The 12986-nt window shown below is 44.7% G+C and overlaps 1 protein-coding gene across 1 annotated transcript in view; it reads right to left on the bottom strand.

Moving 5' to 3' along the window:
* Nucleotides 1-12986, bottom strand: part of ABLIM3 (actin binding LIM protein family member 3) — a 296306-nt gene that overhangs the window by 74207 nt on the left and 209113 nt on the right. Inside the window, exons 6-9 of the mRNA XM_075344628.1 lie at nucleotides 12982-12986; nucleotides 7986-8079; nucleotides 6856-6943; nucleotides 3099-3157 (exon numbers count right to left, since the gene is read on the bottom strand). The exon at nucleotides 12982-12986 is cut by the window's right edge and continues 122 nt beyond it. Of these exons, the coding sequence (XP_075200743.1) occupies nucleotides 3099-3157; nucleotides 6856-6943; nucleotides 7986-8079; nucleotides 12982-12986 (246 nt within the window). The remainder of the gene's footprint in view (nucleotides 1-3098; nucleotides 3158-6855; nucleotides 6944-7985; nucleotides 8080-12981) is intronic.

Genomic DNA, 12986 nt, shown 5'->3' with positions numbered 1-12986 from the left:
TGATCGCGCGTCTCACTTCAGTTGCGTGGAGCTGACAGCGGTCGTGGTCTGTGGCTGCTCGCTGTCAGCTTCATGTAGCAGAGCTGAAAGCGTCGTGAGACCTCATGTGGATTAAGTCAGACCTTGAGAGGTATTTGGGGATTAATAAAGTGGTGAAAGAGGGTGTTTTTTTGTCTTTCATTCCAAATAAAGGATTTTTTGGATGTGTGTGTTTATTTTCTTTAACTTCCAGGTTAATCCTGGAAGGTATCTCGGGGAGATGCCTGTCATGATTAACCTAGGACTTAGTGGCAGCTATGGGCTGCTGCCATGAACTCCTTATTACCCCATTTGCCACTGCACCAGGGCAATTCAGGATGAGTCGGGTAGAGTCCCGGGACTGTCACATCTAATGGAAGCGGCAATTCCGGGCGGCTGCTGGCTGATATTGTTAGGCTGGGGGGCTCCCCATAACATGGAGCTCCCCATCCTGAGAATACCAGCCTTCAGCCGTGTGGCTTTACCCTGGCTGGTATCCAAATTGGGGGGAACCGCACGTGGTTTTTTTTTAATCACTTATTTATTTTTTTTACTCCTCGATATAGACACGCCCACCGGCGGCTGTGATTGGTTCCAGTGAGACAGCTGTCAATCAGCGTGGGGGCGTGTCTGACTGTAACCAATCATCGGCGCCGGTGGGTGGGGGAAGCAGAGAATACGAGATGGAATAATGAGCAGCCGGCATTTTCAAAAGAGGAGAAGCCGCCACAGTGTGAACACCGTGCAGCGCCGTGTCGGTGATCGGGGATCGGTGAGTATGAGAGAGGGGGTGGGCGGGAGAGACCATCATGGACAGAGAGAGAGAGAGACCGAAAGACCTGCATTTGTTATGTCAAAAAAACATGCGGATCGCAACAAAAATGCAGTGCAAACGCACTGCTTAGCATTTTGGTAGCGTTTTTCTACAACTCATTGATTTCAATGGGTGTAGAACGCAGCCAAAACGGACAAAAGAATTGACATGTTGCTTTTTTAAACGCAGAGATTTCGTCAAATTTTTGACAATCAAAACGCTGCGTTTAAAAAAGCATCGTGCGCACTGATTTTGCATGATTCTCATAGACTTTGATGGGGAAACACAACGCATGAATTTTGACAATGAGACGCTGCAGCTTAAAACGCTGCAGAAACGCAAAAAAACCCCGCAACGTGCGCATGAGCCCTTTAAGAGCGAATTCATCAACGCTTTTTCACAAGTTTTCAGTAATCAAAAAGTTGTTGACAAAAATTTATGAATTGTGAATTGTTAACAAAGTTGTAAAAAGTCACAATTCTCACCGGTGAAGATGAGGAGGCATGCATAAAGAGTAGAAAAATGTTTAGCAAAAATACGTTAGCACACATTGTACAAAACTGATGAATTCTGGGCAAATTAAGCAAAACTGACAATCTCAAGATAAGATATACTCTACATAACATTTATTACCTATCGATAGGATAGATAACAGATTAGTGCGGTGGATATTGCTGCTGAAACTCCACTGATCAAGAGAACAAATGTCGTAATGTCTGTGTAACTTAGGCATTAGTGAGCATGTGTGATCACCGTTCCTAAACACAGTTAATTAGCAGTAGTGGAGTAGTGGTTGCACATGCTCTCTAGCTTTTTATTCACATAGCTGTCACATGTGTTGCGTTCAGCTGAGACCTTTGCAGTCTCTGAAATTAGGAGGTCACGGTGATGAGAGGAATGTAGGTTCTCTTTAACATAAGTGAGTGGATTTAACGTCATTTGGTGTTGAAGGGGTTAAGAGTTCCTTTCTGATTCTGTAGAGATTTGATTTCCATTTCAGCTGCTGCACCTCAATGCCACTCCCCTTCATTATTTAAACTCATTCCTGGCTCTCCTATGTGTCAGTGATAGTTCTTCTATGCTGACCTCCCAGGAGAAGTTGTCCTTGTGGAAGCTATTGAAATCCATTTGTTGTTTTATTCCCATGTATTTGTCTTTCTCCCTGTGGTGTCTTAATGCAGTGGTAAGACTAGTGTCTTGCTGCCCAGCTCACTAGCCATGTCTAGCCCAGAGTCAGGTAGGGATTAGGCACATGATCACGCACTGCGGGAAAGGACCCGTCTAAGGGTACGTGCCCACAATCAGTTTTTGCAGTGTCCTGGATGCAGCGTGTTTTCGCTGAGTCTGAAACGCTGTGATGTACAGTACAAGCACAGTGAATGGGATTTATAGAAATCTCCTACCCACTGTGTGTGTACAGCCTGCAGTGAAAACTGACCTGCGGTGCGGAGTTCCGAGCCACAAGCATGTCAATATTTGCTGCGGAGTCGCGAAGAAGAGAAGCGAGAGACTGCAGCGCCCCGAACCCTGATCGTGGGCACAGGCAGCTGCAGTCTCCTGCAGAAGAGACTTGCGGCCTCGCAGGTCAGGACCTGCCGCGGCCAGGACGCAGCGGGTCCTGATCATGGGCACATGCCCTAAGGACGATAGTGAGTGCAGGGTTCAGTCTCAGGTGAGTGTTTAGGGGTCACCCATACCCCGTCACTCTATCCTCACGATCCCTTTGAACCTGTTTCCCTTCCCTTTGTGCTGCATGCTGGGCGTCATCCTGCCCTGGTGAGACACTATCCCCTTTTTCTCATGATCAGTGGGGGTCCCAGTGGTCAGACCCCCTGTAATCATACATATACATAATCTAAACTGTGGTTAAGTTATATACTACTATCAAAGTAAAAGGTCTAACTGGCCAAGCCCTGTTCATTTTCTGTATTAGGGTGTATGGATGTGATGGGGAAGGCAAGGTGGTGGTGGGGAAGGTTACCCATACATTAGCAGAAAACCTTTGAAACAGGGTTATTAAGTCATTTGATAGGAAGCTGTGACAAGGTATGAGAGCATATATGGTCCTTGTTCCTAAAATTGTTGCCTTTAGGGCCGGTGCTTAGAATATCCTAATCTAAATAACTTAAAGCTCCTCCAATGTAAATCTAGACCCAGATGGTAAAAAAAAATACAGGGTAAAGAAGAAAACAATGTACCGTAAATAGCTTTTTATCACAATAGGTAAAATATCGATACCGATTACTATATGGACATTTAAACTCACTTTTAGCTTCTTCTCTGCACGGGCTGCCTGCTTACAGATGGGATGCCATACTTCAGAGCCTGGAGAAAATAGAAAGGGCTACTTAATAAGAATAATGCCACATAATTACAAGTCATTTATTAAAAGGGTCAAAAAAAAAGAAAACCCAAGAAATGAGATGACAGCAAAGGAGATGAAGTGGAACGTACAATGAGATGCTGCTATGCGCACTATCCTTGATCCACACACTGAAAACACATTTCCACAGATCACTGGTACTTAATGGGATATTCGGTACACACAGCAGTATTTGAAGGTCACCTTCAGCATGACGGAGGCTCTCTTGGGAATCCTTGATAATAGCTCTGTCTGAATTCTTTGTTCTTCTGGCACTCAAGGCAAGATGAGGATTTACATTTCTAAAAAAACCACTGATGGTATACGGTGCACAGCGACTACGGTGTAGTACGAGGTGCCGCAGCAGGCTTTGCAGGGTTAAGAGAAATCTGGCGTACATCACAGCCAGCAGATGGAGAAAATGTAGGGTGCAGCCAAAGGTGATCAACCCACAGAAGAGTATGGGGAATTCCGAATGATAAGCAGATTTATAGACTCGGGGAGCTTCCAGGCTAGAGCGCTATAACACATGTTATGGCCACATTTACATTAGCTGACATGGTTAATGCCGCAATACCATCATCTTATCTCAGAAAAATAATGTTTTAATTTAATGGTTTACTTTAATAACAAATTATTTAGAAAAACTCCATTTAGGTTGTGAGAATTAAACTTTGCAGCACATTACACCCAAAAAACCTACAGCTAAGAAATCACTGCAGGCCAGAAGAGGGCGCCAAAGATGTCTTTTCTTCCAATGTGAGCCGGGGTTGGGAAATTATGTGAGGTGATGTAATCTGAAATATATTGTGGAGCACGAGGTCCGCCGTTAAAGGGAATAAGCACCTTTGTGCACACATTTCTAGATCTAAAGATGACATAGGTAGTCCAGGTGCGGGGGCACCCCTAAGCATTGGAGATGCACAGTGCCATGCCTTATAATGGTTTAACAAAAAGCCAAGACGCCCACTACTAGGAAATAGTCAGAGACCACGCTGCCAATATCTTATGCTATTTTCTGCCATGTATTCATAGCGTGACAAAATTCTAATATTTACATCGCACTGTTTTTTTTTCAGAAATGTAGCGGTTTTTTTACATGGAATCTCTACCTTTCCTTTATTTTGGAAAAAAATATAGTAACATTTCCCTGTGTCCAAGAAATCAACCTATAAATTTCTACCATAGCCCTTGCAGCCATGGAAAACATACTGAAGTTAAAGTAGTCCCACAGTTTTCCTGGGACTTGCAGGTGACGTCATCAGCTGTGAATCCCTGTACAGAAACCCTCACCGCCTCCAGTGAAGCATGGTAGTGGGATGTAATATGTACTGAATGACTATGCTCTAGTAATGAGTGATGATCGCAGTTAGCGAGCTCACCAGGGACTTTCTAGGGCTTCTCTATCATCACTATGAGTACCTACAGGATCTGATGGAGCTCGCACAATGCTGAACTCATGGAGCTCGCACAATGCTGAACTCACGGAGATCGCACAATGCTGAACTCACGGAGATCGCACAATGCTGAACTCACAGAGATCACACAATGCTGGATTCACGGAGATCGCACAATGCTGAGCTCATGGAGCTCGCACAATGCTGAACTCATGGAGCTCGCACAATGCTGAACTCACGGAGATCGCACAATGCTGAACTCACGGAGATCGCACAATGCTGAACTCACGGAGATCGCACAATGCTGAACTCATGGATATCGCACAATGCTGAACTCACGGAAATCGTACAATGCTGGATTCATGGAGCTCGTACAATGCTGGACCACGGAGATTGCACAATGCTGGACTCACGGAGATCGCACAATGCTAAACTCACGGAGATCGCACAATGCTGGACTCATGGAGCTCACACAAAGCTGGATTTACAGAGCTCAGACAATGCTGGACTACTGGAGCTCACACAATGCTGGACTCACGGAGCTCACACAATGCTCAATGAACAATGCTGAACTCACAAAGCTCTAGTAACGCTGGATTCAAGGAGCTCGCACAATGCTAAACTCACAGAGCTCGCACAATGCTGGATTCAAACCTGCAAAATCCTGAACTCACAGAGCTCGCACAATGGACTCACGGAGCTCGTACAATGCTGAACTCATTGTTCTTGCACAATGCTGAACTCACGGAGCTCTAGTAATGCTGGACTCACGGAGCTCGCTCAATACTGAACTCACGGAGCTTGCACAATGCTGTACTCACAGATCTCGCACAATGCTGAAGTCACGGAGCTCGCCTAATGCTGAACTCACGGAGCTTGCTCAATGCTGAATTCCTGCAGCTCGCACAATGCTGAACTCACGGAGCTTGCTGAATGCTGAATTCATGCAGCTCGCACAATGCTGGACTCACAGAACTAGCACAATGCTGAACTCATGGAGCTTTAGTAATGCTGGACTCATGGAGCTCTCACAATGCTGAACTCACTGAGCTCACCAATGCTGAACTCTCAGAGCTCGCACAATGCTGAATTCACAGAGCTAGCAAAAGGCTGAATTCATGGAGCTCGCACAATGCTGAACTCATGGAACTCACTCAATGCTGACCTCACGGAGCTCACACAATGCTGAACTCACCGAGATGACACAATGCTGAACTCACGGAGCTCTAGTAATGCTGGACTCACGGAGCTCACACAATGTTGAACTCACTGAGCTCACCAATGCTGAACTCTCAGAGCTCTCACAATGTTGAATTCACGGAGCTTGCAAAATGCTGAATTTACAGAACTCGCACAATGCTGAACTCATGGAACTCGCTCAATGCTGAACTCACGGAGCTCACACAATGCTGAACTCATTGAACTTGCTCAATGCTGAACTCACGGAGCTCACACAATGCTGAACTCACCGAGATGGCACAATGCTGGTCAGATCCTCCTAATGTGAGAGATCCGCTATTAAATGCTTTATGCACTAATAGGTTTATCACTGGACCAAGGATATTTTCTTGAATTAAATAGATCAATAATTTATTGTTCCAAGGCAAAAAAAAAGAGTTTGAAAACCTCCCTTAGATGTTTTTCCAATTTAGTTAAACAAAAGAAAAATGTTGCGACTCTAAAAGATGCATGCTTAAATGGGATTCACTGTGAAAACAAGTTATGACCTATCCATAGGATAAGCAATATCTTATTGATAGGTGGTTATCTGACTGGTGTGATGCACACCAATTGCCAGAATGGGGCACTTTTATCTTCTTTAGAATGGCTGAAATCTGGTACAGACATTTCAGCACCAAATTTGCACCTCCTGGCAGAAAACCGCACTAAAACGGCGTCAAAACTTTTTTTTTGCATTTTTGAGCAGAGATTCAAATTTGGGGCTGAAATTTCAACAGCATATTCCTGCACCCAATCTACACCTTCTGGTAAAAAAAATGGCATAACTACCGCATCAAACTGCATGCGGTAGTGTTGCAGGGTTTTTTTTGGCAGGAGGTGTAGATTGGGTGCAGGAATACGGTGTTGAAATTTCAGCACCAAATCTGCATCTTATGGTAAAAAGTGATTTTCTGCCAGGAGATGCAGGTCTGTGAACCAGTAAAGTCAGTGACCTCACACATTTAAAATGATAAAGGAATTAGTGGCCAACTAGACTCACTTCTCATTCATCATGAGGACACTATCATGGCCCCATGTCCTACCTGTCAGGTACATTTCCTCTCCTTCTGAAAACATCTGCTGGCAGCGGACACACCGGGCACATGTTGGGTGATAATGCTTGCCACCTGCCTGAAGAAATAAGAAATTTATTCAGTGTTATCACATATAAAATATATCCCTAAAGGAAGCTTTACATTAAATTTACATTGTTCATAAGAAAAGCTAAAATTTATGAAAATAACAAATATACTGTAATAGGAGTCCTAGTTGTTATACCCTCACTGGACACTGATTGCATATGCTATTATTATGGGGACGTTTACATCTTTTATAAGTACAACCCAGATCATTGCAATAAGCCAGTGGCATATCGAGGGGGAAGCAGACAGGGCATTTGCCCCGGGTGCAACCGGTAGGAAGCCACTGTCGGGCTGCCTGATGAGGTGGTCCAAGCTGTCTATACAGCGGCTGCATTTTTCTGAGCCCTAGTAATGGGAATGTGGTAGTCTTTCAGACTCGAGTACATTCGAAGCCCTGACTGCTGGCACTTATGGGTCAGAGTGATGTCAGCAGCATGATCAGGATAGCTAATCACACTGCTGACATCACTCCTCGGCAGAGGCAGCAGACAGTGTTGGTGGTAAGTGTTCCAGTGCTCCAGCATAGCTTTTGTCAGACCATGAACAGAATTCTTTTATAATAAAAAGTAGTTTGACAACCCCCCAAAAATCAGTAAAACACAGATGAGATCTGATATTGATTTCTACAGTCTTTATACCCATTACAGTACATCCAAATTGCAGTGCCAATAAATGCTATTGCTGACATACAAATCTGCAGCATAATTTCACATGCTGTTACTAAAACCTCATCCACAGTGCTGGTACTGTAATATGTTACAGATTTTCTGCCTAAAAATTCCTCTGTGTATTTGCCCAGTGGCAAGCGAATCAAGGTCAAAAGACATTGGCCCTGGAGAGCTGTCACTGTCCGGTGAGAGCAGTGATGGCTGCAAACATTGTTATGCTGTGAAGCACTGAATAGTACAGAGTCCAAGGATGACATTACATCCAGCACACTCCGGACAAGTGCACATTACATGCGGGATCAGTTACTGGGGTCCGTTCAGATGCACTAAGTGGCCGGCTTTGGGTCGTCATAGCTCTCATACCTCCAGGACTCTGCCGCTGATGTATTTGTTGCAAGTTTCACATTTAATCCCAAACTGAGCATGGTAATCGGATTCACAGTAAGGCACGCCGTCTCTGCAAGGCAAGAAGAAAGCGCTGTGTGATAGAAAAGGTTTCACAAGGTCTAATTAGAGGCTGGTAGTTACAGACCGGGAATAGGGGACACCGGACCCGAGGGGCAGCTTTACATCGGATAATATTGCTAAAGGGGACAATTCCGTGTGCCTGTTTGTTCTTAAATACACCCAACATACAGAGAAAGGCAGCACAATAGGCGCATAGCAATACGGCATGGTTATTTTTAGCACCGGGGCTAGACAGGGAAACCTCCATTCCAGCTGCATTTAAAGGGAGAGAACATTGGCACATTCATAGTTGGGAAAATGTACCTGAATCCAAGATGAGCTGTATACCAGGGCAGATATAATACTATGGGCAGCACGGAGACCTTGGAGCACTGGGGTTTTGGGTTCAAATCCCACCAAGGACAACATCTGCAAGGAGTTTGTATGTTCTCCCCGTGTTTGTATGTGTTCCCTTTGGGTACTTCGGTTTCCTCCCACACTCCAAAGACATATTGATTGGAAATTTAGATTGTGAGCCCCAATGGGGACTGTGATGATCACATATGAAAAGCGCTTCGGTATATGATGCCGCTTCTCACTAGTCTGTGATAGGCACTGCTGAAGCATAGGGAAATACAAGATTTCCATACAGCAGTGTTCTATCTAGTATATTGTAAATATTTTATTATGTCTTTTCATGGGACAATGGTGAATATATGACACTTTGATACAATAATAATAATAATAATAATTTTATTCATTGATATATAGCTATTAATTGGCCACACTATCCCCATTGGGGCTCACAATCTAGACTCCCTAGCTGTATGTCTTTGGAGTGTAAAGTAGTCAGTGTACAGCTTGTATAATAGTGTAAAACATTAATGTCTAAACCACTGGCAACAAAACTGAGTACGCCCCTAAAGAGGGCTTTACACGCTATGATATCGTTAATGTTTTATCGTCGGGGTCACGTCGTTAGTGACGCACATCCGGCGTCATTAACGGTATTGCAGCGTGTGACACTCACCAGCGACCTTAAACGTCCTCCAAAGTGGTGAAAATCGTTTACCATGGAGAGGTCGTCCTAAAACCAAAAATTGTTAATGGTTGTTTATTGATGTAGTTCGTCGTTCCTGCGGCAGCACACATCGCTGTCTGTGACACCGCAGGAGCGAGGAACATCACCGTACCTGCGTCCCGCCCACAATGAGGAAGGAAGGAGGTGGGCGGGATGTTCATCCCGCTCATCTCCGCCCCTCCGCTTTGATTGGCCGGCCAATTAGTGATGTCGCCGTGACGCCGAACGCACCTCCCCCTTGAGGGAGGGATTGTTCGGCAGTCACAGCGACGACGCCGACCAGGTAAGTGCATGTGACGCTGCCGTAGCGATAATGTTCGCTGCAGCAGTGATCACACGATATCGCATGCACGACGGGGGAGGGTGCCTTTGCGTACGATATCGCTAGCAATTGCTAGAAATATCGTAGCGTGTAAAGCCCGCTTAAGTGACAATGGACAAATTGTCAATATTTGTGTGGCCACCATTATTTTTAAGCACTGCCTTAAAAGGGTTATTCCCATCTTCAAGATCCTATCCCAATATGTATTAGCCAATACCTCCAATTAGAAATATACTATAGCTCTTCTGATATAGCCATGTCTCTCACCTCATGTGCAGGGCATTGCAGCTTGGGCATCCATGGTTATGTACACTCATACAGTGACAGTAAGGGGTACTTAACACGCTGCGACATCTCTAGCATTTGCTAGCGATGTCGAGTGCGATTGCACCCGCCCCCGTCGCACGGGCAATATGTGGTGATTGCTGCCGTAGCGAACATTATCGCTACGGCAGCATCACACGCACATACCTGCTCTGCGACGTCGCTGTGACCGGCGATCCGCCTCCTTTCTAAGGGGGCGGTTCGTTCAGTGTCACAGCGACGTCACAGCAGCGTCACTGAACAGCCGCCCAATAGAAAAGGAGGGGCGGAGATGAGCGGCCGGAACATGCCGCCCACCTTCTTCCTTCCTCCTTTTCCGGCGGCCGCAGGTAAGGAGATGTTTGTCGTTCCAGCGGCGTCACACACAGCGATGTATGCTGCCGCAGGAACGACAAACAACATTGTACCTGCAGCAGCACTGATATGGAAATGAACGATGTGTCAACGAGCAACGATTTTGCATGTTTTTGCGCTCGTTGATCGTCGCTCATTTGTGTTACACGCTGCGATGTCGCTACCGGTGCCAGATGTGCATCACTAACGACGTGACCCCGACGATATATATCGGCAGCGATGTCACAGCGTGTAAAGTACCCCTTAGTTAGTTACTTGTGGTCGTAACCATAGATATCAAAGCTGCAATGCCCTGCACATGAGGTAAGAGACATGGCTATATCAGCAGTGCTATATTACATTTCTAATTGTAGTTATTTGTTAATATTATTATTGTTACAACTACTATATATTGGGATAGGATTTTGGAGATGGGTAAAACAAATTATTATATATACGGTGCTTGAAAATGTATTCATACTCTGTGAACTTTCCCACATTTTTTCACGTTACATCCACAAACTTGACTGTATTTTATAGGGATTTTATGTGATATTTTGCAAATATTTGTGAAGTGTAAAGGAAATGATACATGGCTTTCTAAAATGTTTAAAACTACAAATCTGTCAATTGTGACGTGCATTTTTATTCAGATCCCCTAAGTCAATACTCTGTAGGACTACCTGTCACTGCAATTACAGCTGTAAAGGGGGCTTTACACGCAACGACATCGTTAACGAGATGTCGTTGGGGGTCACGGAATTTGTGACGCACATCCGGCCTCGTTAGGGATGTCGTTGCGTGTAAAACGCACGAACGACTGCTAACGGTCAAAATTACTCACCATATCGTTGATCGTTGACACGTCGGTCTAATCTCAAATATCGTTGCTGTTGCAGGACACAGGTTGCTCGTCGTTCCTGCGGCAGCACACATCACTATGTGTGACACCGCAGGAACAAGGAATAGGATTGTACTTGTGGCCGCCGGCAATGAGGAGGAAGGAGGTGGGCGGGATATTCCGGCCGCTCATCTCCGCCCCTCCGCTTCTATTGGGCGGCCGCTTAATGACGCCGAATGAACCTCCCCCTTAGAAAGGAGGCGGTTAGCCGGCCACAGCGACGTCGCTAGGCAGGTAAGTATGTGTGACGGGGACTAACAATGTTGTGCGCCACGGGCAGTGATTTGCCCATGTTGCACAACCGATGTCGCTGTGTGTAAAGTGGCCTTAAGTCTTTTGGGGATGTCTCTACCAGATTTGCACATCTAGAGGCTGAAATTTTTGTCCATTCTTCTTTGCAAACTATCTCTAGCTCAGTGAGATTGGATGAAGGTGTCTGTGAACAGCAATTTTCAAGTCTTACTACAGAGTCTCACTTGGATTTAGGTCTGGACTGTGACTGGGCCATTCACACACATGAATATAAACCATTCCATTGTAGCTCTGGCAGAGTGTTTAGGATTGTTGTCCTGCTGAAAGGTGAACCTAAGCCCCAGTCTCAAGTCCTTTGCAGCCTCTAACAGGTTTTCCTCCAGGATTGCTCTGTATTTACCTCCATCCATTTTCCCAACAATTCTGACGAACTCTCTCGTTTCTGCTGGAGAAAACCCTCCCCACAGTATGATGCTGCCTCCACCATGTGAGATGGTGGGGATGGTGTTTTCAGGATGATGTGCAGTGTTTGCTTTCCGCCACACATAGTGTTTTGCATTTAGCTTCAAAATTTCTACTTTGTTTTCATCTGAACAGAGCATCTTCTTCTACATGCCATTTAGGAAACATAGTTAGCATGTGGAAGAAGGTGCTCTGGTTTGAGCTAAATGCAAAACGCTATGTTTAGTGAAAAACTAACGCTGCACATTTCTCTGAAAACATCATATCCCCAGCAGAACAACGACCCTAAACAAACTGCCACAACTAAAATAGATGGTATGGATCAAAGCATATTCATGTGTGTGAATAGCCCAGTGACACTCCAGACCTAAATCCTAGGGAGAATCTGTGACAAGACTTGATAATTGCTGTTCACAAACACCTCCATCCAATCTCAATGGGATAGAGCCACAAAGAAGAATGGGCAAAAATTTTAACCTTCAGTTATGTAAAGCTGCTAGAGACATCCCCCAAAAGACTTACAGCAGTATTTGCAGTGACAGGTGGTCCTACAAAGTATTGATTCAGGACTTGAGACATCCCCCAAAAGACTTGCTGCAGTATTTGCAGTGACAGGTGGTCCTACAGAGTATTGATTCAGGACTAGAGACATCCCCCCAAAAGACTTGCTGCAGTATTTGCAGTGAAAGGTGGTCCTACAGAGTATTGATTCAGGACTAGAGACATCCCCCAAAAAACATGCTGCAGTATTTGCAGTGAAAGGTGTTGATTCAGGGGGCAGAATACAAAAGCACATTAAAATTTTCAGAATTATATTTTTAAGGTATTTAGAAAACCATGTATCATTTCCTTTTCTTTTCATAAATACTTGTTACTTTGTGTTGGTATATTACATAAAATCACAACACAATACATTTAAATTGTGTAAAATAAAAAAGTTCACGGGGTATGAATACTTTTTCAAGGCATTGTATTTGATAATGGAATGCCTGTATGGATTTAAGAAAAAACTGCATCTGACAAATCAGTCATGCTATCAAAATGTCTCAGTGGTGCAGCCTAGGGCTCTGGGCTTTCACCCTATATATTACTTATTGGCTTTTTTTTCCATATATTAATTGCATTATGGAGGAACGTTTACTGATTCCTTCTGGTAGGGCTTCTTCCGTGTTCTGCTGGTTGGAAGCCTATACTCGGTGGCATCTGACATTTCACACACGGTCTGATCGTTACTCACTTGCT

The sequence above is a fragment of the Anomaloglossus baeobatrachus genome, chromosome 4 (assembly GCF_048569485.1).
Source record: "Anomaloglossus baeobatrachus isolate aAnoBae1 chromosome 4, aAnoBae1.hap1, whole genome shotgun sequence".
Taxonomy (NCBI): Eukaryota; Metazoa; Chordata; class Amphibia; order Anura; family Aromobatidae; genus Anomaloglossus; species Anomaloglossus baeobatrachus.
This window is presented reverse-complemented; position numbering and strand designations above follow the sequence as displayed.